Raw genomic sequence first — 27,369 nt, forward strand, 5'->3', positions numbered from 1 at the left:
CTTCCTCTGTTCCTGTCCCTTCCCTCTTCCCTCTTTCCTTCCTTCCTTCCCACCCTCCGTCCATTCATTCACCCATTCCTCTCTTGATCGCTTAAAGCCGGTCCCTGGTGCAAAAAGGGTTGGGGACCTCTGTCCTACAGGATTGGGTGGCAGAGAAGTTGAACATATGTAAATTTAAAAGTTTAAGAAAGTTTACAAGTTAAGTGAAAGAAACTTCATTATTCATTTATATGTACATGTACATTTCTTCATTAAAAACTTGTCTTTCTGCATAATTTAGACTAACTTTGTGAGTTTTTTGAGGGCTGGAACCAATTAAAATTATTTACATTAATTCCTATGGGGAAAAGTCGTTCGAGATAAGAGCTGCTCGACTTAAGAGCCCAGGTCCGGAACGAATTAAACTCGTATCTCGAGGTACCACTGTAATTGCTTCCGTGCATGGGCAAGTATCCCCCCACAAAATTTTGTTTCTGAGAATGCACAGAAAGCCAAAAAAGCCCAATTATTCTTTTTTAAAAAAGGATGGCATTGGCCGCTGGACCAGCAAAGACAGCACTGGAGCAGTTGCATGAAAATTGCGCAATCTGGAGGTTATTAAGAAAATATTAGACTGCGCTGAAATGGATATGATGACAAGACGGTTAAATAACCAAGAAGAATCTGAATTTTATGTGATTTGGAATAAAGCGTATACATGGATAGACAAAAAGAAGAATTAAAAATGCATATTAGTAGTATGGTTAGGATTTAATTTTTGTGTTTGTACTTTGCTTAGATATGAAGTTTATGTTTTGTTTTGTTTCTCATAATAAGGTAATATAAAATTTCTTCTTTTCACTTAAAGTAATAGGTTGCCTTAACATATTAATAATGTATTCTCTTTTTTTGTAATGCAATTTGACTTCTTGAACAAGCGGGGTATCTGCAACCCCAATTTTATGTTAAATGTGTGTTTGTATGTTTGTCAATTTTAAGAAAATCAATAAAGTTTATTAAAAAAGAAAAAGAAAATTGCGCAATCTGGCAGCCGCTACCTGTATGGAGCTCCGGGGAGTACTGGTAGCAACCTACTACTGCTACACACTTTTCACATAGCTAAATTATAGGCAGAAACACACAGCTTCCAACAGTGACTCATTTTACTAGCCATAAACTCTCAGGGGTTTGGCTTTCCCTCTCTAATTCCTCCAAAGAGAAGCGTGCACTTCCGAACTGGTAGGAAAGGTAGGAAATAGATTCCACCTCTATTATAATGAGACAATTTTGCAAGTTAGTAAAGTTTAATTCTATGTACAGTCCTTCTCTTTAACTGGTTTGACACAGTACTTATTAAATCCCAGATTCCTCATGGAAAATTACTTCTAAGAATTAGAAGTATTATTATTATTATTATTATTATTATTATTATTATTATTTATTAGATTTGTATGCCGCCCTTCTCCGAAGACTCGGGGTGGCTCACAAGACACAATATAAACAAGGCAACAACAAATCTAATTAATTAAAAAATTACAAATTAAAATCCCAATATATTAAAATCAGTCAGCCAATTCATTCATTATGAATATTACTTCTAATATAACAATATTATAACTATATATTTATATTAAAGAACATTCTAATCCTGTGGTTCTCAAATGGGTAACTCTGGATCAGCCACTTTCTCTTGGACCTAAGAAGCCAATGGCAACCTACTTTTGAAAATGTGGCCAAGAAAAGTTGCCAGAAAATTGATTTGAATGCCCAACAATAATATTCGATGTAAATCACAAATAGAATAGAATAAAATTCTTTATTGGCCAAGTGTGATTGGACACACAAGGAATTTGTCTTGGGGCCTATGCTCTCCGTGTACATAAAAAGACAAGAGACATTTGTCGAGAATCATGTGGTACAACACTTAATGATTGTCATAGGGGTCAAATAAGCAAGGAAGAAACAATCAATATTAATAAAAATCTTAGGATACAAGCAACAAATTACAGTCATACTGTCCTAAGTGGGAGGGAAAAGATGATGATTATTATTATTTATTAGATTTGGATGCCGCCCCTCTCCGAAGACTTGGGATGGCTCACAACAGCAATAAAAACAATATAGCAGTGGAACAAATCTAATATTAAAAACATATAAAACCCTATCATTATTTAAAAAACCAAACAGCACATTCATACCAAACATAAAACAAAGTATAAAAAAGCCTGGGGGAAAGGTGTCACAACTCCCCCATGCCTGGTAGTATAAGTGAGTCTTGAGTGGTAGTTTACAAAAGACAGGAAGGGTGGGGGGCAGTTCTAATCTCCGTGGGGAGTTGGTTCCAGAGGGCCGGGGCTGCCACAGAGAAGGCTCTTCCCCTGGGGCCCACCAAATGATAGGAATGATGAGAAAAAAACTAGTAGAAATAGAAGTGCAGACTTAGTAAAAAGTGTTGAGGGAATTATTCGTTTAGCAGAGTGATGGCGTTCAGGGGGGAAACTGCTCTTGTGTCTAGTTGTCTTGGTGTGCAGTGCTCTGTAGCTCTGTAGTTTTGAAACAAAAATCCGTATCACCAGTGGGTTCAAACAAACAGAAACGTGTAGTAATTAAGCACTTTTAATTATTTTTTTCAAACAGCCAAAAAACCCTCTAACACAAAGCACGCTTGTCCACCAATGTCTAATCGTCCATCTTGCCGGAGCAGAATCTTCAACTCTCCCCCACGACTGGAGCACTGAAATGCTAAACAATGACAGAATTAGTTAGGTAGGCAGGAAATAGGCTTCTTTCTGTGTTAAAATACGGACGTACAGAGCACAGATTTGCATAGCCACCGCTGATTGGATAATCTAGCTGCGGGAGAAATAAATCACTGTCAGTGGCTGGCTGGGCTACAGAGATGCCTCCTTTATAGGAATCCCTGTAGCCTAGCCAGCCTGACAGTGGTTTATTTCTGCACCCTGCTGGCAGTTCATATTGCTAACAGCTAGGGAAATTTATTTATTTTATTTATTTATTTTATTTATTTTATTTATTTTATTTATTTTATTTATTTTATTTATTTTATTTATTTTATTTATTTTATTTATTTTATTTATTTTATTTATTTTATTTATTTTATTTATTTTATTTATTTTATTTATTTTATTTATTTTATTTTATTTATTTTATTTATTTTATTTATTTTATTTATTTTATTTATTTTATTTATTTTATTTATTTTATTTATTTTATTTATTTTATTTATTTTATTTATTTTATTTATTTTATTTATTTTATTTGTTTTATTTGTTTTATTTATTTTATTTATTTTATTTATTTTATTTATTTTATTTATTTTATTTTATTTATTTTATTTTATTTATTTTATTTATTTTATTTATTTTATTTGTTTTATTTGTTTTATTTGTTTTATTTGTTTTATTTGTTTTATTTGTTTTATTTGTTTTATTTGTTTTATTTATTTATTTTATTTATTTTATTTATTTTATTTATTTTATTTATTTTATTTATTTTATTTATTTTATTTATTTTATTTATTTTATTTATTTTATTTATTTTATATATTTATTTTATTTATTTTATTTATTTTATTTATTTTATTTATTTTATTTATTTTATTTATTTTATTTATTTTATTTATTTTATTTATTTTATTTATTTTATTTATTTATTTGTTTATTTATTTTATTTATTTATTTTATATTTTTATTTTATTTTATTTTAATTTAATTTTTATTTATTTTTATTTTTATTTTTATTTTTATTTTTATTTATTTTTATTTTTATTTTTATTTTTATTTATTTATTTTATTTATTTATTTTGTCCAATACACAATGAGGGTTTTAGTGGGTATATATCTATATACACATAGTAAAATACATGATGAAGGTTATAGAGGAGATACTCATAGTAAAATATACCTAAGAAAGAATAGAAAAGAAGGTATAGTAATAGAACATATCAATGAAAGAATAGAAGAAAAGATATAGGAATAGAATAAGGTATAGGAGATATAGGAGAGCAATAGGACAGGGGACGGAAGGCACTCTAGTGCACTTGTACTCGCCCCTTACCAAATAAAAGGTGCTAAACTCTTTATCCAAATTAACAAGAGCAGATAGATAAGAGAATTGAACACAATTATCTACAATACAAACACAAGCCAGACTGGAAAATATGAAATATAGAAACAATTTTAACTACATTAACTACCAAAACCTCTATCCAAATTAATAAGAGCAGATAGATAAGAGAATTGAACACAATTATCTACAATACAAACACAAGCCAGACTGGGAAAGATGAAATATAGAAACAATTTTAACAACATTAACTACCAAAACCAAAAAAAAAATTACTACAAGAAAAATACAAGCAATCCTCAGTGTGCAACCCCCAACTAAGCCCAAAATTGATAAGCAAGATGTGTTTTGACCCATTTGATGACTTTTCTTGCTGTGTATCGCTGCAGTTGTTAAGTTAGCAATACAACTGTAAAGTGATCTGCCTATCCCCTTGAGTTTGCTTGTCAGAAAGTCTCCAAAAGTAGATAGAATAGAATTCTTTATTGGCCAAGTGTGATTGGACACACAAGGAATTTGTCTTGGTCCATATGCTCTCAGTGTACATAAAAGAAAAAGATACATTTGTCAAGAATCATGTGGTACAACACTTAATGATTGTCATAGCGGTCAAATAAGCAATGAAAAAACAATCAATATTAATATGAGTTTGCTTGTCAGAAAGTCTCCAAAAGTAGATAGAATAGAATTCTTTATTGGCCAAGTGTGATTGGACACACAAGGAATTTGTCTTGGTCCATATGCTCTCAGTGTACATAAAAGAAAAAGATACATTTGTCAAGAATCATGTGGTACAACACTTAATGATTGTCATAGCGGTCAAATAAGCAATGAAAAAACAATCAATATTAATAAAAATCTTAGGATACAAGCAACAAGTTACAGTCATACAGTCCTAAGTGGGAGGAAAAGGATGATAGGAATGATGAGAAAAAACAAGTAGAAATAGAAGTGCAGATTTAGTAAAAAGTTTGACAGTGTTGTGGGAATTATTTGTTTAGTAGAATTATGGTGTTTGGGGGGGAAACTTCTCTTGTGTCTAGTTGTCTTGGTGTGCATTGCTCTGTAGTAACATGATTGCATGGCCTTAGGACACTGTAACCACCATCAATACGAATCAGTTGCCAAGCATCCAATTTTTGATCATGTGACCATTAGGATGCTGCAGTGGTAATACGTGCAAAAAATGTTTGTAAGTCACTTTTTTTTGTAACTTTGAATAGTGCCTAAACAAATGTTTAAGTTGAGGACTACCTGTAGATAGCCACTGATTTAAGTACCAATAATTTGCAGTACTCCTTAATTTTAGAATTAAAGCTACAGTATTTTCATTGGGTGGGCAAACTTGAAGAAAAGATTATGCCTGGGTTTTGATTAAATTTGGCAGGGAAAGATGGCTGAATTTGTACCAACTGTACAGTATCCGGGCTACCCAATGAAACAACCAAGGTTCTTGTGTGAGTTCAAGTGTTCAGGAGGATATTGTAAATAAAATGTTGGCAGATTATACTCAGAAGCCTAAGAAGGGAAACTGTAAAATCATAGGAATTCCTACCGCATAGTTTGTTTTTCCCCAGTTGCTGTGACCAGTAACTGCTTAATACAGCATGAGCAGACCCTTAAGAAAAAATAAGACGTAGTAGCTGTGATAACAATGTCATAGCAGATCAGTGTTCAAAGCACTTTATCTTAACTTTAATAGTAGTAATTATTGCATGAGCAGAAGTTGCTGCCATTTCTGAAATAAATTTCCTATCAGCTAACAAGCAAAATACATAAAGTGAAAATGTTCCCTCAGTTGTTTGCTGTATTTCTGAATTGTTGGTCTCCCATTTTGTGTTGTAATCCTACCATTGCGGTGGACACGGAGTAACGGACACAGAACGGGGATTTATGGGTCATTTTATTAATTTAATCTAGGACATGCAGAGGTAAAAATGAAAGAGGGTGGAACTGCTTCTCCAAAACATTCCTGGGCAACTATAGGGTGAAAGCCCCCTGCTGGGCAAGGAAGGGTCCCCTTAACCTTGAACTTGGACTTGAACTTGACCCTCCCTTGCTCTCTGCCACACCCATGCATGGGGGGAGGCCCACCCACCCAAGTTGTCATCTCTGGGCATGTAATGAGTGAGCCCCAAGGGCATCTCGCCTCCATAACCCATGCCGGCCCAGCCTTATAATTATGGCGAGGAGCAGCCCATCACCTTCCAATAGGTGCCCAAAGGAGATCACACGGTTGTTTTTTCCAATTATTTCCGACCCTTACTGCCACAGCAGGGGAGGACAACTTATAAGTAGCTCGTTCCACTCCACTCCACCCCCTGCACCACCGTGCAGGTACCTCTGCAGGTCCAAAAAGACTTGGTGCCTCGGCTCCTCCAGGACCACCTGATGACCAAACCCAAAGGGCGCCATGCTCACTCATGTACCACAGAGTGTACACATCTTGGGCCTGGCAGGTTCCTCTCGTATTGTCTGCATTGGGCCACCACACATGCTCCCACGAGGGATGCCCACACATGCCCCATACTTCGAGGGTGCCATTCGAAACTGGCCCACCCTCCTACTTTGTATCTCTGGATCCACACGCTCTTCTCGAGCCACCCACCTTGGGCAACCCGGCGTCCTCCCTTGAAGGATGCCGACTTAAGCCCCCGCATCTTGGGGCGTCCTTCTCAAACTGGGGGGGCACTTCCCAGCCAGGCTCCCTTGGCCACCATTCTCAATGGATCAAATCTGCTTCCAGGACAGTTTCATAAATATGTATTGGGTTACAAGTGTGTCATCCAGGGGTGGGTTCCACTTACCTTCGCCATTGGTTCGCATTGTGATGTTGCGTGCATGCATGTGTGCCATGCAACTTTGCTTCCGCGTATGCTCAGTAGCAGGATTTGGCCTGAAACACAGCTGAGTTGCGCTTGTCCCAGCGTGCATGAGATTTTGGCGATTTGTTTGCTCCTGCGCATGAGCAGAAGCTAAATAATTACCAAAATCTCACACGCGCATGCGTCCCTGCACAAGATTTTACTTCCTGCATGTGTGCAGAAGCAAAATCTCACTGGGAGGCACACACATATGCCACACATCCGACACTGTACACACAGCACACCAGAAGCAGCAGGAGCGACAATCCCAGCCTGGGTATATACATCTAAGTGCTATTGCTATCATGTTACCCTTAGTCCTTCTCTTTAGACTAGACCCTCTCCTATGACTGGTGAACTTCAACTCCCAGAATTCCTGAGCCAATCATGCTAGCTCAGGATTTCTGGGAGTTGAAGTCCACATGTCATAGAAGAGCCATCTTTACCTACCCCTGGACTAGACATATCCAGTTCTTGTAACCCATTCTTTGTGTATTTTATTCTCCAGCCCCCAATCACCTTTGTTGCTCTTCTCTGCACTTTTTCTACAGTCTCAACATATTTTTTATATCCTAATTACTAAAACTGGAGGCAGTATTCCAGTTAAGACAAATTAACTTTATTGAGGCACTGTTTTTTACAGATAAAAGTCCCACAGAGTTGGCCTTCTCCGGGTCCCGTCGACTAAACAATGTCGTTTGGCGGGCCCCAGGGGAAGAGCCTTCTGTGTGGCGGCCCTGGCCCTCTGGAACCAACTCCCCCCGGAGATTAGAACTGCCCCCACCCTCCCTGTCTTTCGTAAACTACTCAAGACTCATTTATACCGCCAGGCATGGGGGAGTTGAGATAGCTCTTCCCCCTAGGCCATTAAAAGTTATGCATGGTATGTTTGTGTGTATGTTTGGTTTTATAATAGGGGTTTTTAGTTCTTTTTATTATTGGATTGTACATATTGTGTTTATTATTGTTGTTAGCCGCCCCGAGTCTGCGGAGAGGGGCGGCATACAAATCCAATATATTATTATTATTATTATTATTATTATTATTATTATTATTATTATTTAGTAGAAGTTGCTTATGAAAAGTTATGCTTCCCAAAATGTTTTGTTCGACTTACAATTGAAATTTTATTTTGGGGCTTCTGCTGCTATCATATTTTACTGTTGGTAAATAAGAAATATTTACCTATATCTAATAAAAATAGGTTAAGCCCTCCATATGCAGACGTACCTGTGACAGGATCTTCAGAAATGCCATTCCACGGTGCAAAGTAACGAGAGTAAAAATCATAGCTGTCTTGATTTTTAGGATGATCTCCTTTAACTGTGATTATTACGCCTTTTATTTTTCCGGTCTTGTCAGCCAACAAAAGACGCTGGGCATCCACTTTTAATTTCTCTAGATCATACCTTGGTGACAAACATTCACAGTTAAGGACTCCGAACAGATGTCTATAGCCTTGAAAACGCTATACTAAAAATACCAATGAGAACAATTGAACGGAATAATATTGCATTTTTAAAATTACTATAATATCAATAGTAATTGTAAGCTTTAGCTCTGACTGATGGCACATTTCCCATGCAAAATATAGATTTGAAACCCAAATAGGAAGCTTAGTAGAAGTGGGGGAAAGGCCAATAATAAGAAGATTGTCCCAAACAGGATTCCTCCGAGACCGCCTTCTGCTGCACGAATCCCAGCGACTGATTAGGTCCCACAGAGTTGGCCTTCTCCGGGTCCCGTCGACTAAACAATGTTGTTTGGCAGGCCCCAGGGGAAGAGCCTTCTCTGTGGCGGCCCCGACCCTCTGGAACCAGCTCCCCCTGGAGATTATAACTGCCCCCACCCTCCCTGCCTTTTGTAAATTCCTTAAAACCCACCTTTGCCATCAGGTATGGGGGAATTGAGTCATCTCCCCCGGGCCTATACAATTTAAGTATGGTATGTCTCTGTGTATGTATGTTTTAATAAGGGGGATTTTAATGTTTTCTTTTTTAATCGTTAAAATTATTAGATTTGTTATGAACTGTTTTCTATTGTTGTTGTGAGCCGCCCCGAGTCTACGGAGAGGGGCGGCATACAAATCTAATAAATAAATTAAAATTAATTAATTAAATCAGGGGTGTCCAATGACTTGTGGACTTGTGAACTTCAACTCCTTGTGAACTTGAAGACTTGTGAACTTCAATTCCCAGAATTCCCCAGCCAGCATGGCTGCCTGGGGAATTCTGGGAATTGAAGTTCACAAGTCTTCATATTGCCAAGGTTGGACACCCCTGCCCTAAATAGACTAGGAATTCCAGAAAGCAAAATTCCCAACCAGGTATCAGGTATAGTCCAAACATGTGGAGGGCATCAAGCTGAAGCAAGTTGAGCAAAGTAAAAATTAACAGAGAGAGGTAAGAGCAATGTCTCCTCCCAATAGCTTATGCAGGATCCAAAAATGAAGGAAATCAACTAAGCAAGGGAGATTGCACAAATTTACACGCAACTATTTTAAAGAAATGTGCAGTTGAAATGTATATACCTTTCATATACCTCACTGAGACAGATAAGTAGCTTTTTTGTGTCAGGAGAATAACGGACCTCTTGAATGTTCCTATCTCCCACTGCTGCCTAGTGATAAAAGGGGATGGAATGAGCCAAAGAGAGCCACCATATTTTTTCTCATGTACACATAGCAAGGTTGTCTTCATTAGTGGTTTACTACATCTGGCAACACCAGTTTTATCCCTGTCCCCCGAAGTCTGGACTTGCCTTAACTCTAGTCCATGATTCAAGCACTCTTTGCCAAACCTCCAATAGTCACCAAGCAGAGGATCCCAAAGCACATCAGGAGACTTAATGGCAGTAATTGTGACTTCCGGTCACAATTCAAAGTGTTGGTTATGACCTTTAAAGCCCTTCATGGCACTGGACCAGAATATCTCCGAGACCGCCTGCTGCCGCACGAATCCCAGCGACCAATTAGGTCCCACAGAGTGGGCCTTCTCCGGGTCCCGTCAACTAAACAATGTCGGTTGGCGGGCCCCAGGGGAAGAGCCTTCTCTGTGGCGGCCCCGACCCTCTGGAACCAACTCCCCCCGGAGATTAGAACTGCCCCTACTCTCCTTGCCTTTCGCAAGCTCCTTAAGACCCACCTGTGTCGCTAGGCATGGGGGAACTGAGACATCTCCCCCGGGCATATACAATTTATGAATGGTATGTGTGTATGTATGTGTGTTTAGAAATGGGGTTTTTAAATGTTTTTAGTAGAAATTTAGATTTGTTATAAATTGTCTTTTTGCACTTTGTTGTGAGCCGCCCCGAGTCTGCGGAGAGGGGCGGCATACAAATCTAAATAAACAAAAACATAAACAAACAACATAAACAAACAAACAACAGAGTTGGAAGGGAGCTTGGGGTCTTCTAGTCTATAATTGGGGGGGAGGGGAAGCTGTGTAAATTACCTTTACCAGTTCTTCTACTTCCTGGAAATCCTAGATTTAAAAAAATGAAAACCAGATGAAAATCATGGGTGCTTTTCACTTAGGAAAAAGTGTTCAAAGGAAATGTTCAAAAGGTACCACCATGGGGTGGCGCAGCAGGTAGAGTGCTGAACTGCAAGCCACTGAAGCGGACAGTAGATCTGTAAGTCAGCGGTTCAAATCTCATCACCGGCTCAAGGTTGACTCAGCCTTCCATCCTTCCGAGGTGGGTAAAATGAGGACCCGGATTGTGGGGGCAATATGCTGGCTCTGGCTAACATGTTGTAAGCTGCCCTGAGTCTAAGGAGAAGGGCGGCATTATAAATAAATAAATAAATAAATGAATGAATGAATGAATGAATGAATGAATGAATAAATAAAATAAAATAAAATAAAATAAAATAAAATAAAATAAAATAAAATAAAATAAAATAAAATAAAATAAAATAAAATAAAATAAAATAAAATAAAATAAAATAAATAAAATAAAATAAAATAAAATAAAATAAAATAAAATAAAATAAAAATAAAATAAAATAAAATCAATCAATCAGTCAATCTCCGGAGAGGGGTGGCATACAAATCTAATAAACTATTATTATTATTATTATTATTATTATTATTATTATTAAATAAATAAATAAAGCTAACCTGTGGATAGGTGACGTACAATGGCAAATCCAAAATAATCTCATCTCCTGCTTGCCTGGCCTTTAATTCTCCACTAAGAGTTTTGAAAGTGAGGGTGGGATTCATATTTTCTGTTTTTAAAAATCAGAAATGTATAAATGTCAAGAGGGTTTAAAAAATAAAAGGAATTGGGTCAAACTCTGAACACTTAAATGCCACTTACTCTTACGGAATAATACAGCAGCAGATGCAAGGGTAGCATGGCCACAAAGAGGGACCTCGTTCGTAGGTGTAAACCATCTTAATCCAAAACAGGAACCTGAAAGAGGATGCTCGCAAATCATTCCATTGGAAATGACATTTCAACAGTAGAAGAAATATTAAACAAGGAAGCAAAAATGGTACAAGGGACAGAATACTCAGAGTTCTTTTTGGACATTCTGAAAAAGCTACATATATTTGGAAATGCCTCTAAAGATAATCTGGTAATCCACAAGATATATATAGGAAAAGATCATCCTCGAGCGAGCTATTCTAAGCTATTTAGGATAATATCTGTTCTGTCGGGCTCTCTGATAGGAGTCTCCTGAAAATTCAAGGAAACAAATTTCAGACACACACAAGTTTGAAAATTCAAAACAATGTTCTTTATCACAAAAGGCAAAATAAACTAAGCACTCTTTTTGTATTGCAAAGAGCACTCTTCCCAAAACAACCAGGTAGTCTGTACAATTTCCCTTAAGCAGTCATGAAGTACTTAGCCCGCAGCTGGGGAGAAACTTCACACCCCTTCTTCTTCCAACGAAGGGAGACACACACACACGCTGCTCTGCTTTGGTTTCAAAGGCGTGAAAAAGCAACAAAGTCCAGCACACAAGATTCCTGACGAAACTGCAACAGATATTCTTCCACAATGGCCAAACCCCATGCTGCTATTTATAGCAGCAGCCCTAATTACTGGAGCCCCACCCAAACACAGGTGGCCTCCCTTATTTTCTGTAAAATGTTCTTACTTGGTCTCTTCTACGCATAATTCTGCGCTTGCGTGGATCCAAAATGTCATCATCTGAAGCTATAGGAGATAAGGAAGATTGAGTGCCTTGGCTGTGTGCCAAGCCCTCCTCTGCCGAGTCACTCCCACCTTCTTCTTTGTCCAAGGAAACTAAACTTTGATCTGATTCTGTTGGCAATAACACAGGCCTGTGACATGTTGAATTTTCCCCTGCATCCACCTCCCCATTCCCTGGGGCAGGAGCTGGGCCAGAGCCAACCACAACAATATCAAGGGTAAATTTTATAGAATTTATTTATTTTCAAATATTTTTATTAGTTATTTACATTTAAAATAGAAAAAAAGAACATAAACAAACATACAAACAAGAAACATCACATCATAAAGCATAATGCTTTATACAATAATTTACACTGGTATCAGAACTTAACATAAACGCCAGCTGTTTGGCTAGACCTTGTTGTTTACATCTTATTTATTTACACCCATTTAATTTCCTAATTTCATTATAAATTAATCTTCTTAAATTACCTTGTTTTCTATCTCTCTATACTTCTTTCCTAGGGTTATATTAAACTGCAAATTAGTGGTTCAATAAATGTCGATGGTTATGTTTGGTAACAGTTTAATTGTTACCATTTTCCCCATTTTCTTTTGAATACTCATGCAGTGTCAAAAGTTTTAAATATTTTGGGGGGATTTATCCAGACATACCACCTGTCCCAAGTACAATGGAATTCTCTATCGTCTCTGTCCTGTACTTCCTGTGTTAGTTTGCTCATCTCTGCCACCTCGTGAACTTTAGTTATCAGGTTTAATGTCATAGGGGGGATCTCCTGCTTACAATTTTAAGCATATATAAGTCTAGCTGCTGTTGTTAAGTATAATATTAGCTGTCTATCTTCTTTGATGGTTTTGTGCCTAATTATCCCCAAGAGGAAGAGTTCTGGTCTTAGTGGGATTTTTTAATCTGTTATTTGTTCAAAGGGTAAATTTTATAGAATTTAATTGGGCTGCATAAAAAGGCATTCTATACTAGTGAAATGTCTACCAAATTTTTCGGAGTATAAGATGCACCCCTTTACTCCCTAAAAGAACCTGAAAATTTGGGTGCATCTTATACTTCAAATATAGCTTTTACAAAGCTTTTTTTCCCAGCCCTAACAAGAGGCTAATGATCTTCTCGGCTTGCAGAATTTTATCATTGCTACTCCGAAGTTTTTTTCCAGCCCTAAGTCTTTGCAGGTTTATTTTCATTACTACTCCCTCCAAAAAAGGTTTTTTTCAGTCCTAATCAAGGGATAAAATAATGTAATAAAGATGACTAGACTAAGGACGCTAGCCAGAATGAATACCTGGTAGGTAGATTCCCCAACCCCCAGTTTTCCTTTCCCAAAACTAAGGTGTGTGTTATACTCTGAAAAATATGGCATTTTTTTTATTTATCAAATGTATACACTGCACATCTTATCTATGTGACTCTGGGACTGGGTGGCTCATAACACAACAGGAGCCAGACTCATTATATAACCTCAGCTTTGGGGGAAAGGTCTTTGGGGTTAGGTTCAGTTTTGTATAAGTCATTGTTTGATATCTACAGCATTGCCCTGAAATCTCTCACTGGATATTAATAATAATAATAATAATAATAATAATAATAATAATAATAATAATTTATTAGATTTGTATGCCGCCCCTCTCCGAAAATTTGGGGCGGCTCACAACAATAATAATAACAATATTACAATGGAAACAAATCTAATATTAAAAAACAGTTTAAAAACCCATCATTTAAAAACCATGCAACACACGCATACCATACATAAAATGTAAAAGCCTGGGGGAGATGTCTCAGTTCCCCCAAGCCTGGCGATACAGATGGGTCTTAAGTAATTTGCTAAAGACAAGGAGGGTGGGGGCAGTTCTAATCTCTGGGGGGAGTTGATTCCAGAGGGCCGGGGCCGCCACAGAGAAGGGTCTTCCCCTGGGGCCTGCCAAATGACATTGTTTGGTCGACGGGACCCAGAGAAGGCCAACTCTGTGGGACCTTATCGGCCGCTGGGATTCGTGCGATAGAAGGCGGTTCCAGAGGTATTCTGGTCCGATGTCATGTAGGGCTTTAAAGGTCATTAACAACACTTTGAATTGTGACCGGAAACTGATCAGCAGCCAGTGCAGGCCACTGAGTGTTGGAGAAACATGGGCAAATCTGGGAAGCCCCACGATAGCTCTCGCGGCCGCATTCTGCATGATCTGAAGTTTCCGAACACTTTTCAAAGGTAGCCACATGTAGAGAATGTTGCAGTAGTCGAACCTCGAGGTCTGTAATCTGTATAGATTTCCTACTTAATTTAATACCCATATGAATCTGTGGGGGAGTGGAGGAGGTCATTTGGAGTTTTGTAGTAAAGTCCAGTGGATCTTATGCTCCTACCACCCAACACCAAGGAAACAATTGGTATCCTTCAAGACTGCCATATCACAAAAATGGGCAAGATGAGGGAGAATAAACTGAAATTAAGCCTAAATAAGGGCAAGGTTCTGGTGATGCGGAGAAAACTAGAAGAATTATTTGATTAGGATTTACACATACCACAAAAAAACAGCAGATTTGCAGTTTCAGAAGGGCCTTTGTTACTGACTCTGCAGGTGTTAGCTGTTGGAAGGAGTAAATTGTACAATCTGGTGAATGGACCTTGACCAGACTTGGAGACCATCTGCCTTGATTACCGCAGCATTCTTTCCAATGAGTAACTCTTGAGAAATATGCAGAATTTCCAACCAAACTACAAACTGCAGTGGTCAGGTGGTTGGTTACCTGATTCAAGGAAGGGGAGTCCTATTTTATTTATTTATTTTGTCCAATACACAATGAGGGTTTTAGTGGGTGTATGTATATATATTAATTTCACGGGTACAGGTATGATGGTCTTGGTATATTCGGGTTTCTTTGTTGAAACGTCGCCAGAAATTTCCAAATCCTACACGGGAAGAAACCCGAATATACCAAGACCATCCCTTAATTTTCAAATTCAGCAAAAAAACATGTGACACATATATATATATATATAGCTTAAGGGATTGGATACTATAACCTAGAGGATAATTCTCTGCCTTACAAGGCAAAGGTTGCAGGTTCAAGTCCCAGTGGGTACGGCTAGCTGATGAGGCCAAAATAAGGCCGAAATAGATCTATCCTAGTCTCCCTTAATTTTCAAATTCAGCAAAAAAAACATGTGACATATATATATACCAGGGTGATCCGACATAAAAACACACACACACACACACACACACATATATATATATGTGTGTGTGTGTGTGTGTGTATATGTATATGTATGTGTATATATATATATATATATATATATATATATATATATATATATATATATTTGTTTTCGTAAATTTTCACGGGTATATGTATGTAGATTGTTCTGAGTTCGGGTTTTGCCCTGTGTAATGTTTTGCATGTCTATGCGACGTTTCGGCGAAATCACATTCACCATCTTCAGGCTGTAGTTCCAATCTTTGTGTTGTTTTAAATGGAATGTTAGCAACTGACATTTCTTCCTAGTATGTAGTGTGGGGGTGGAGATTTGCTTTGAATGTAGCAAATAGATTGGGTGACCACGTTTCAGTGATCTGATTGGTTGGTGTAATCATAGTTATTAGAAGGAATGACATGGAGATTTTTTTGAGGTGTTTTGTTTAAGGCTGATTTCCAAATATAAAATTCTAAAATCATAATTATTAGAAGGATTGACATGCTGATTATTATGAAGTGTTTATTTTGTTTAAGGCTGGTTTCCAAATCTCTGGCAGGCGGGAGGTATCATCTCTTTTATTTAGACAAAGGGGTCTCCTCTCAATTTCAATAGCTTCTAGAGAAATTCTTCTATATAAATTCTCTGTTTTGTGGAGTAATTTAGTTTTTTCAAAGTCAATTTCGTGCCCTGTTTTTTTAATGTGCTGGACAAGGGAGGAGGTCTTTTCTTGTTTTTTGACTGCATTCACATGTTCTGCTATGCGTTGGCTCACTCTTCGGTTAGTTTGTCCAATGTATGTGGCTGCACATGTTTTGCAAGGGATTTCATAGATTCCTTGGTATTCCAATTGGATTTTATCTTTGGGGCTCCTTAGGATATTAGATATTTTTTGGTTAGTGCAAAATGAGGTTTTGATGTTATGTTTGTGCAGAATTTTACTAATTTTATCCGTGGTGCCTTTGATGTAAGGAAGGATGGTGGTGCCATTGTCCTGTTCTTGATCTTGTTTTTTGGGGGGTGTCTCTTTATTGATTAGATTTGTTATTGTTTTCTCTTTGAATCCATTAGAAATTAGTACATCTTTGAGTTTGTTCAATTCAGTTTTTAAGTGCTCATGGTCAGCTAAGCGTTTGGTTCTGGTGATGAGAGTTTTGGCCACTGAGGTGATTTGTGCGGGGGGGGGGGGTGAGTGTGCATTTAGATAACGGTTGGTATGGGTTTTCTTTTGGTAGATAGTATGTCCTAGGCTGCCATTGGGTTTTTTATAGACCAGTACATCTAGAAAGGGAAGTTGATCATTGATTTCTGTTTCCATAGTAAACTGTATTTTGGGGTGTAGGCTGTTGAGATGTGTGAGGAAATTGTCTAGTTTTTCTTTACCATGTGGCCAAATTACAAAGGTATCATCAACATATCTCAGCCAAAGTTTGGGTTTGTATTTGGCTTGCTCTAAAGCATTATTTTCGAAATATTCCATATAGAGGTTGGCTATGACAGGTGATAGAGGTGATCCCATGGGGGCTCCCTCTATTTGTTTATATCTTTGTTCATTATAGATGAAGTATGTATTGGTCAGGCAGTGGTTGGTAAGGTCTAGGATATATTTGGGTGGTTTGTGTTTGTCCTGGATAGCTGTCAAGGCTTCTTTAATAGGTATTTGTGTGAACAGGGACACGACATCGAAACTTACAAGTAGGTCATCGGGTTGTAGGTTTTGTTTTTTAATTATTTGTATAAAGTGGAATGAATTTTGAACATATGAGGTAATAGTTTCTGTATATGGTTGAAGGTATTTGGCTAAAAATTTGGCAAGGTTTTGTAGAGGGGAGCCTATAGAACTGACTATTGGTCTGAGAGGTATTCCTTCTTTGTGTATTTTTGGAAGGCCATAGAGTTTTGGACATATGGAAGATTTTTCTCTGGGGATGATTTTTTGCTGGATTTCTTCGCTGATGGGAGAGGCCTTGATTTTAGATTTGGTGGGTTTTTTTAGGTAGGTGGTAGGATCTGTGCTTAGGAGTTTGTAGGCCGGGTTTTGTAGTAGATTTGTCATTTTTTCTTTGTAGTCTGCTGTATTCATCACTATAGTGGAGTTTCCTTTATCGGCTGGGAGGATTATTATTTCCTGGTTTTTCTTCAGATTGATAAGTGCATCTCTTTCTTCCTGTTGTATGTTGCTTTTAGGAGGTTTACTAGAGCAGAGAATATTAGTGACTTTAAGTCTGATTTTGTTAGCAGTATCTGGGTTGATTTTATTTAAAGTTGTTTCAATTCCACATATGATGTTTTCAGTTGGTATGCGTCTTGGAGTTATTGCAAAATTAAATCCTTTTGAAAGAATATTGGTTTCTGTAGTGGTGAGTATCCTGTCTGATATGTTATGGCAGCCTAGGACATACTATCTACCAAAAGAAAACCCATACCAACCGTTATCTAAATGCACACTCACACCACCAGCCCGCACAAATCACCTCAGTGGCCAAAACTCTCATCACCAGAACCAAACGCTTAGCTGACCATGAGCACTTAAAAACTGAATTGAACAAACTCAAAGATGTACTAATTTCTAATGGATTCAAAGAGAAAACAATAACAAACCTAATCAATAAAGAGACACCCCCCAAAAAACAAGATCAAGAACAGGACAATGGCACCACCATCCTTCCTTACATCAAAGGCACCACGGATAAAATTAGTAAAATTCTGCACAAACATAACATCAAAACCTCATTTTGCACTAACCAAAAAATATCTAATATCCTAAGGAGCCCCAAAGATAAAATCCAATTGGAATACCAAGGAATCTATGAAATCCCTTGCAAAACATGTGCAGCCACATACATTGGACAAACTAATCGAAGAGTGAGCCAACGCATAGCAGAACATGTGAATGCAGTCAAAAAACAAGAAAAGACCTCCTCCCTTGTCCAGCACATTAAAAAAACAGGGCACGAAATTGACTTTGAAAAAACTAAATTACTCCACAAAACAGAGAATTTATATAGAAGAATTTCTCTAGAAGCTATCGAAATTGAGAGGAGACCCCTTTGTCTAAATAAAAGAGATGATACCTCCCGCCTGCCAGAGATTTGGAAACCAGCCTTAAACAAAATAAACACTTCATAATAATCAGCATGTCAATCCTTCTAATAATTATGATTTTAGAATTTTATATTTGGAAATCAGCCTTAAACAAAACACCTCAAAAAAATCTCCATGTCATTCCTTCTAATAACTATGATTACACCAACCAATCAGATCACTGAAACGTGGTCACCCAATCTATTTGCTACATTCAAAGCAAATCTCCACCCCCACACTACATACTAGGAAGAAATGTCAGTTGCTAACATTCCATTTAAAACAACACAAAGATTGGAACTACAGCCTGAAGATGGTGAATGTGATTTCGCCGAAACGTCGCATAGACATGCAAAACATTACACAGGGCAATATGTTTTCGTAGATTTTCACGGGTATATGTATGTAGATTGTTCTGAGTTCGGGTTTTGCCCCATGTAATATTTTGAGTGTCTATGCGACGTTTCGGTGAAATCACATTCACCATCATCAGGCTGAAGTTTTAAGCTTCATGCTGCTGTAAATATGGATATTTAAATATCCATATTTACAGCAGCACGAAGCTTAAAACTTCAGCCTGATGATGGTGAATGTGATTTCACCGAAACGTCGCATAGACACTCAAAATATTACACGGGGCAAAACACGAACTCAGAACAATCTACATATATATATATATATATATATATATATATATATATATATATATACACACACATACACACACATAGAAAAATACATGATGAAGGTTATAGAGGAGATACTCATAGTAAAATATATATAAGAAATAATAGAAAAGAAGGTATAGTAATAGAACGTATCAATGAAAGAATAGAAGAAGAGATATAGGAATAGAAGAAAGGTATAGGAGATATAGGAGAGTAATAGGACAGGGGACGGAAGGCACTCTAGTGCACTTGTACTCGCCCCTTACTGACCTCTTAGGAATGACCTCTTAGGAATCTGGATAGTTCAACCATAGATAATCTAAGGGTAAAGTGTTGGGGGTTTGGGGATGACACTATGGAATGTCTAGATGTGAAGAATTGCTGCTGATTATCACTTGGCCATCCAGAGAATAATTTCTCCCCTGAGCGGACTTGATGAGTTAATTATGTCAATAGGAAAGGCATTTCCAAGAGATGCCCCCTGCCTGTAACTTCCCTACATGGTATATGAGAAAAGACCCCCATTGGTTACAGGAAATAATAGGAATAACAGTAGAATCTATACCCCAGAACCTTTTTATTAGGTATATTTAAAAGGCAATACGATAAAAGTACTAAGTATATGATTTTGCACATCACAAGAGCTGCTAGGATTGAGTTAGCACAATGCTGGAGGAACCCTAATAAACCCATCAAAAAATTGACAATCAAGAAGATTGCACAGAAATGGACAAATTAACCATAGAACTTAGCAGGGAAGAGGGGAGTTTGGCAGACAGCCCAGGAGGAGATCAATCATCCTTATCGTCCCTGGACTCTGAACAAGAACATATGACAGACCCACGCATGCGTAGACTGATGCATAGGAGAGAACAACCGAAGGATTATTACAGGAGATAAGTGAGGCCACCTGTGGTTGGGTGGGGCTGCTGTAATTAGGGCTACAGATAAAAAGAGCAGCGTTCTGATTTAGCCTCGTGGAAGTTTATCTGATTCATTGTTTCGTCAAGATCATGGTTTTTGTTGTTCAAGATTGTGTGTCAGTAGTGCTTCACTGCTTAATGTCAGTAGTGGGTTCTAAAACCTATTGCTACCGTTTCGCGCGTGCGCTCACTCGCATGCAACACTTTTGCACATGTGCAGAAGCATCCCAGGCAGGTGGGTGGAGCCTCCTGGGTAGGTGGGCGGAGCATCCTGGGTGGGTGGGCAGTGCCTCCCACCACTGGCACTACCAGTTTGCAGAATCGGGCCGAACCAGGAGCAAAACACTGTTGCTAATATCCCTCTTATTTTCCCCATAACAACAAACCTGGGACTATGATGCCATATCATAAATTAAACAAATTTTGACTGATTTGATTTAACTCGATAGCTGTATCCACCATCTGCAATTTCTCGCACCTCCTGTCGATGCCATTTAGCTATAGTGTAGATCTTCACCTTCATTTCATAATCTATCACAGTAACACCAAATTTATCAAAAGTGCTGTTATGTATCCATGGAAATGGTGTATGTAAATAGATGTATGCTAATATTCATTTAAACCAGTTCATTTGCATACCCAGCCGCTGATTGGCTAACCAGCGGGCGGGAAAATCCAAACGGCTGTCAAAGCCGCGCCTACACTAAGCAAGCCCTTTAAATAAGGAAATCAGGCTATGCGCCTTCTTACTTTTTCACTACATCTTAACTGTATCCATTCTGTTTGCTACTTGGTAACGCGGGCTGATTCCTTATAAAACGAATCAGGCCAGATCGTGTCTTGCTCATTATTCCGATCTAACAAGTGCCTCTAAGAATTCATTTTTCAGCAAAATCTATATTTAAATACACATACAGTATTATTATTTACTTTTGGTGAAGTCATCTGTTGGGTGCAGTTTTCTGATGAATGCGGTTTCTGAGAGGTTCATTTCTGCAGCAATTTTTTGATGGCAGCCTTCTTCCAGTTCCTAAAATGAACAGCCACCAATTTACTGTAAACAGCGATCTATAAATGCATACCATGTCTTTTGCAGAAAGCATATGTTTCACATTTTTTAATATACATATTTTGTGTTAAATGTGTCTTGCAAACTAGTGTTTTTCAACCAGTGTGCCGCGAGACATGGTCAGGTGTGTCGTGGGGAATTTAAACATGGCTCCCCAAACTACTGCCCGCGTGCCGGATACGGCCCGCGGCGGCCATTTATCTGGCCCATCGCCAGCTGTCTCCATCCGAACATAAACATTCCCCTTACAATCCCTCCAGCTATCAGCGACAAGAAGAGTGGAGGCACAGGGAATGCTCACTGACCAATCACCTTCTAGGATTCATTCCGACCACTAGTGATGAACCAATAGCTGGCTGCCTCACATCCACAGCCAGGAAGGTTCCTACTCAGGCTGCTGCACACTTGTCATTGTGTGGCCGCGGCGAGTAGTTGAAGCTGCTACTCCTCCCCATGGTCCCAGTTTTTAATCCTGGTCAGGACTGGAGGTAAATGTTGCTACCATTAGATGAAGCCTCAGCTGGTTATGTCTATCCTGATGGTGTACAGTGATCCCTCGAGTATCGCGAGGGTTACGTTCCAAGACCCCTCGCGATACTCGATTTTTCACGATATAGTGGTGCGGAAGTAAAAACACCATCTGCGCATGCGCGCCCTTTTTCCATGGCCGCGCATGCGCAGATGGTGGAGTTTGCGTGGGCGGCGGGGAAGACCCAGGGAAGGTTTCTTCGGCCGCCCAGCAGCTGATCTGCTTGGCAGCGCCGCAGCAGCGAGGAGCCAAAGATCGGGGTTTCCCCTTTGCGTGGGCGGCGGGGAAGACCCAGGGAAGGTTTCTTCGGCCGCCCAGCAGCTGATCTGCTCGGCAGCGCCGCAGCAGCGAGGAGCCGAAGATCGGGGTTTCCCCTTTGCGTGGGCGGCGGGGAAGACCCAGGGAAGGTTTCTTCGGCCGCCCAGCAGCTGATCTGCTCGGCAGCGCCGCAGCAGCGAGGAGCCGAAGATCGGGGTTTCCCCTTTGCGTGGGCGGTGGGGAAGACCCAGGGAAGGTTTCTTCGGCCGCCCAGCAGCTGATCTGCCCGGCAGCACCGCAGCAGCGAGGAGCCGAAGATCGGGGTTTCCCCGCCGCCCACGCAAAGGGGAAACCCCGATCTTCGGCTCCTCGCTGCTGCGGCGCTGCCGAGCAGATCAGCTGCTGGACGGCCAAAGAAACCTTCCCTGGGTCTTCCCCGCCACCCACGCAAAGGGGAAACCCCAATCTTTGGCTCCTCGCTGCTGCCCGCCCGCCGCTCGCCCCGCCCGCCCGCAGCTCGAGAGCAAGAGGGGGAGAGATAGAGAAAGAGAGAGAAGGAAAGAAAGAGATGAGAGAGGGAGGAAGAGAGTGAGAGAGGAAGAAGCAAGATAAAGAGAGAGAGAAAGAAAGATGAGAAAGGAAGAGAGTGACGTCATCGGGTGGGAAAAATCGCGATATAGCGTTTCGCGAAGATCGAGATCGCGAAAATCGAGGGATCACTGTATATAGATAATTAACCTTTTTATTTTGTAAGAGGCCCCTGCAGAGGGTGATATACAATTTGATATGATTTATTAGATTTGTATGCCTCACAATGCCTCACAATGTTATCTATATTGTATATGGCCTCCTAAGTGAGTATAAATACATTTAGAGTTGGTGGGAGAGAAGAACTCCCAACATCGAGCCTGGACTCAACTTTATAAGAATAGTTAGCTTTGGCAAAAATTTAACTGACCTAGAACTAAATCCTAGGATGGGACTACAAGAGTCCCTATAGTTAAATGTGAGACAGGTCTAGAACAATGTTTCACAAACTTGGCAACTTTAAGGAGCATGGCTGGAGAATTCTGGGAATTATGAGAAATAGATTCAATGCATGTTTTGGGGGGCATACGCCATGGTGATTCCCCCTAATTCTCTCTAGCAAGTATTTGCTTGCCACTATCCAAAGTGGAAACACATTGTGTCAAAATAAGCTTTAGACTATATTTCAGGAGATATTTAGGGTACATCTGAAATGTTGAGAACACATGGTCTCTCTCTCTCTCTCTCTCTCTCTCTCTCACACACACACACACACACACACACACACACACACACACATCATTGCTACCAAATGTTAGCTAGGAACAAATGGGCTGCTATGGCTAGTGTCATTTTGCGGGTCCTAGGAAAAGAGCCTTCTCTGTAGGGGGGCCGGCCCTCTGGAATCAACTCCCCCCAGAGATTCAGGGACCGCCTTCTCCCGCACGAATCCCAGCGACCGGTTAGGTCCCACAGAGTTGGCCTTCTCTGGGTCCCGTCGACTAAACAATGTCATTTGGCGGGACCCAGGAGAAGAGCCTTCTCTGTGGCGGCCCCGGCCCTCTGGAACCAACTCCCCCCAGAGATTAGAATTGCCCCCACCCTCCTTGCCTTTCGTAAGCTACTTAAAACCCACCTCTGCCGCCAGGCATGGGGGAATTAAGATTCCTTCTCCCCCTAGGCCTTTACAATTGTACGCATGGTATGTTTGTATGTTTGGTTTTTTATATTAAGGGGTTTTTAATTCGCTTTTAGTATTGGATTATTATTGTATACTGTTTATGATTGCTGTTAGCCGCCCCGGGTTTTCGGAGAGGGGCGGCATATCAATCCAATAAATAATAATAATAATAATAATAATAATAATAATAATAATAATAATAATAATAATAATAGATTCGCAGTGCCCCCACCTTGCCTTTCGTAAGAATCTGAAAACGGCACTTATGTCATCAAGCTTGGGGTCCCTAGACCCCAGCCTCTGCCCAGTGAATGTGTTGGATGTGATAGTATGCATATTTTAAATATTCGATTTTAAATGTTTAGTTTTTAAGATATTTTTTTAAATTAACTATTCTATTAATTGGCTTAGAAATGTTTTATATATTGTATCTTTTTTATCGAAATTTTGTAAGCTGCCATGAGTCCACAGAGCAGGGCATTATATTAGATAGATAAATTAGATAGATAGATAGATGGATGGATGGATGGATGGATGGATGGATGGATGGATGGATGGATGGATGGATGGATGGATAGATTAGATAGATAGATAGATAGATAGATAGATAGATAGATAGATAGATAGATAGATAGATAGATAGATAGATAGATAGATAGATAGATAGATAGATAGTGTGATCAAACACAATATATTTGTTATGCCCAAATTTTTCCGTTCTCCAGCTTCTTTTTTCTTTCTTTTGCTTCTGGGTAGATGGACAGTTTCAACCAAATTTATTGAACTTACCAAATGCAATCAACGTAAATAAGCAAATGTTTAAATATAAAACAATCTCCGTCATGTTGCACTGCAAAAACTGGCTGTAAAGAGAGAGGTTGCTCAACTCCCATTTTTCTCCCCATTTTTTTAACACATTACTTTTCCTTTTTGTTTTTATTGTTAGGGTTGGATGTTTGTTTTTCTGTTTTGTATTTTATTCTTGTTGACAAACAAAAATAAATCTGCTAAAAAATTGAATTCTGAACAGTTGAGGCATGGACCTTAGAAGTGATACATGGGCATCTAAGCATCATCTTCATGAATTTATCAACCTACTGTAATTTTCTATTTTGGAAGCCCAGCAAAACAAAAGAAATATCCTGGCAACCACAATGTACAGTATGTTTTTAACCATCGCCACCTTGTGCTGACTTTGAAATATAACACTGTGGTCTTTATTCTCTCAATTTTGTATAAATCAACTCACTATTCATACAAAGTTGAGGCAAACTTTTTGGCTCAAAAGAAACAAATCTGCATAAACATCTGAAAAAATCCAGTTCTACCTTTGCAAGGGGCGTGCATAAGTGCACCAGGGTGCCTTGCGTCCCCTGTCCAAATGTTTCTCTTTTACTAGTATCGTATATATAAATATTGTTATATGTAGATTGTTCTGTGTTCGGGTTTTGCCCCGTGTAATATTTTGAGTGTCTATGTGACGTTTCGGTGAAATCACATTCACCATCATCAGGCTGAAGTTGTAAGCTTCGTGCTGCTGTAAATATAGTTTGTTTGCAACTGCCATTTGTTCCTTATAAATAGTGGTGGGGGTGGAGATTTGGTTTGAATGTAGCAAATAGATTGGGTGGCTATGTTTTAATGATTTGATTGGTTGGTGGAATCACATTTAGTTGAAGGATTGACATGGTGATGATTATGATGTTTTTTTGTTTAAGGCTGGTTTCCAAATCTCTGGTAGGCGGGACGTGTCATCTTGTTTGTTCATGCTAAGGGGGTGTTTTTCTATCTCTATGGCCTCCATGATTATTCTTTTGTATACGTGTTCTGTTTTGGAAAGTAATTTAGTTTTTTCAAAGTCAATATTGTTATATCTTTGTATACCACCAATACATACTTGACAAAACAAACAAATGAATAAAGCTTGGTTACAGATCATGCAACACTAAACACAAGGCTGTATTTCAGTTTGAACTGAAAACCTTTATTTTTTTTTTATTTGTTTGTCAAACATGTACAAGATAGCAGGCATTTGTATAAACATAAACATTAGCAAATTAGATACAAATAAATTAGGACAATAAAACAGTAGGATAGGGACAGTAGGCACAATGGTGTGCTTATGCACACCCCTTAGGAATGGGGTAAGGTCAACTGTAGACAGTCTAAAGCAATGGAGGGCTACTACCTGGAACAGCAGGAACACCATTCCGCCAGCGGCAACGCAGCGCATAGGCTTGCTCCATTGCTGCTGGGTGTGCACGTGCTGTGCACGCGCAGCCAGTGCGATTCTAGTAAAAATTACCATTTTTTTGCTTCTGCATATGCGCAGAAGCAAAGAAACAGCAACTTTTACCCAAATCTCACTGCCGCAAGGAGGTCGATGCAAGATTTCAGCTGCTGCACATACGCAATAGCCAAATCTCATTGTGGCACCTAGAGCGGTAGCTAGAGCCACCAAGTAACAGCTGCCCGCCCGAGCTCTGCTCGGGTGGCCTGTTCTCTGCTGTCCCGCGCCGCTGGCATCTCTCGGCACACGTGGGAGAGCACAGAGCTTGGGGCCGCCCTGCCTGCTCCCCGCACCATGGCCTATCGACCAGAGATCGAAGGTAAGAGCCGTGGTGCAGTGGAGCGGGCAGGCCGCTCATGGCGGCATTAGTGGTTAGCGGGGTGGTGGAGCAGCGGCTGGCAACGCAGCGGGCAGATGGGAGCCAGTGGACAAAGGGCGTCGGGGCAGGTTGCAGGGGATGGTGGCGCAGCTCTTACCTTATTTTGTCAGTCACGACCAACTGGCAGCCCTTGTCTCCAATTTCCGGAAGCAAAAAACTCCCAGAAATCACACACACATGCATCTTCACACATGGGCGTGCTCCCGGCACATTCCGGTAGGGCTGAAATTGGTAGCCCGGCCCTGGTCTAAAGTTAAAGTTTGGGGGCTTGGGGAAGAAACCACAGACCACAGAAACCTTCCCAGAATACACACAAAATATTTGGCTATATACAGTGGCGTCATAAAATACAGTGACCCCTTGTTTTTTGTGGGGGATGCGTTCAAAGACCACCCGCGAAAAATGAATTTCCACGAAGTAGAGGAAAGATATTTTTGTATGTATTTAACAGTACAGTGATACCTCATCTTACAAACGCCTCGTGATACAAACTTTTCGAGAGACAAACCCGGGGTTTAAGATTTTTTTGCCTCTTCTTACAAACTATTTTCACCTTACAAACCCACCGCCACCACTTCAGGACAAACCTCCTATCCATACTTCCCCCTGTAACTTAAATAAGCGATATAGATCCTCTGTTTGTAAAAATGATCAGTTAATCCTTTGTATAAATAGTTGTTAATTCTAATCAAAGAAAGTGGCACCCCTCACAAATAGCAACCATTGCTACTTAATTTTCTTTAAACTAAAGAAATTCATTAAAAACTTACATCTTCAAGAAGACAAACAGCAGCAGGATTCCCACGAAAGGGTTGGTTGGTAAATGCATCGATTATGAAAACTGAAATCTGCATTTTCTTCCTTACAAAATTTTACAAGGCTTTTAAAAATGGACCTTTGGGAATTGCTGACTTTCTTGTTACTGCAGAAATGTCCAAGTTAATATTTAACTCAGTAAGTTGAAAGAAGCAGTAGTCTTTTACCTAAATTGATCTGTCTTCTTTACCTATTTCAGCAACTATGCAAAGATTAAGCAATTTATTGCCTTATTATTTACTATGGGATTTTGAAGTTATTTTTTGTTTATCAGAGTATGCAATTGCCATGATAATTGTGATCCTGTAAATTTATTCAGAAGTAAAACTTACTACATT

The 27,369-nt window shown here is 39.2% G+C and overlaps 1 protein-coding gene across 3 annotated transcripts; it reads right to left on the minus strand.

Annotated features, from left to right (window-relative positions):
• Positions 1-1,781: 1,781 nt before the first annotated feature.
• On the minus strand, positions 1,782-27,147 carry PBLD (phenazine biosynthesis like protein domain containing). 3 transcript variants are annotated; one of them, XM_070753945.1, is made up of 9 exons: positions 26,986-27,147; positions 20,913-21,012; positions 11,253-11,348; positions 11,051-11,160; positions 10,382-10,411; positions 9,460-9,548; positions 8,160-8,338; positions 5,621-5,683; positions 1,782-2,721 (listed from the first exon to the last, which is right to left on the minus strand). In XM_070753945.1, the coding sequence occupies exons 1-9, from the start codon at positions 27,067-27,069 to the stop codon at positions 2,609-2,611; spliced, it is 864 nt and encodes a 287-aa protein (XP_070610046.1). In that variant the 5' UTR covers positions 27,070-27,147; the 3' UTR covers positions 1,782-2,608. The 3 variants fall into 3 exon arrangements, with proteins under 3 accessions (XP_070610046.1, XP_070610048.1, XP_070610049.1); XM_070753947.1 differs by lacking the exon at positions 10,382-10,411 and having other exon boundaries at positions 26,986-27,134; XM_070753948.1 differs by lacking the exon at positions 5,621-5,683 and having other exon boundaries at positions 2,578-2,721; positions 26,986-27,134.
• Positions 27,148-27,369: the final 222 nt, after the last annotated feature.

This window comes from Erythrolamprus reginae, chromosome 5 (assembly GCF_031021105.1).
Source record: "Erythrolamprus reginae isolate rEryReg1 chromosome 5, rEryReg1.hap1, whole genome shotgun sequence".
Lineage (NCBI taxonomy): Eukaryota > Metazoa > Chordata > Lepidosauria > Squamata > Dipsadidae > Erythrolamprus > Erythrolamprus reginae.

What these genes read in the sequence shown, in the direction of transcription:
- PBLD (XM_070753945.1), bottom strand. Translation starts at nt 27,069, where the DNA reads ATGCAGATTTCAGTTTTCATAATCGATGCATTTACCAACCAACCCTTT. An exon ending in CTCAGTGAGGTATATGAAAG is followed by an intron (nt 8,339 to 9,459) that starts GTATATACATTT and finishes TTTGTCACCAAG; the next exon opens with GTATGATCTAGAGAAATTAA. An exon ending in GGGGAAAAACAAACTATGCG is followed by an intron (nt 2,722 to 5,620) that starts GTAGGAATTCCT and finishes GTCATTGTTTAG; the next exon opens with CATTTCAGTGCTCCAGTCGT.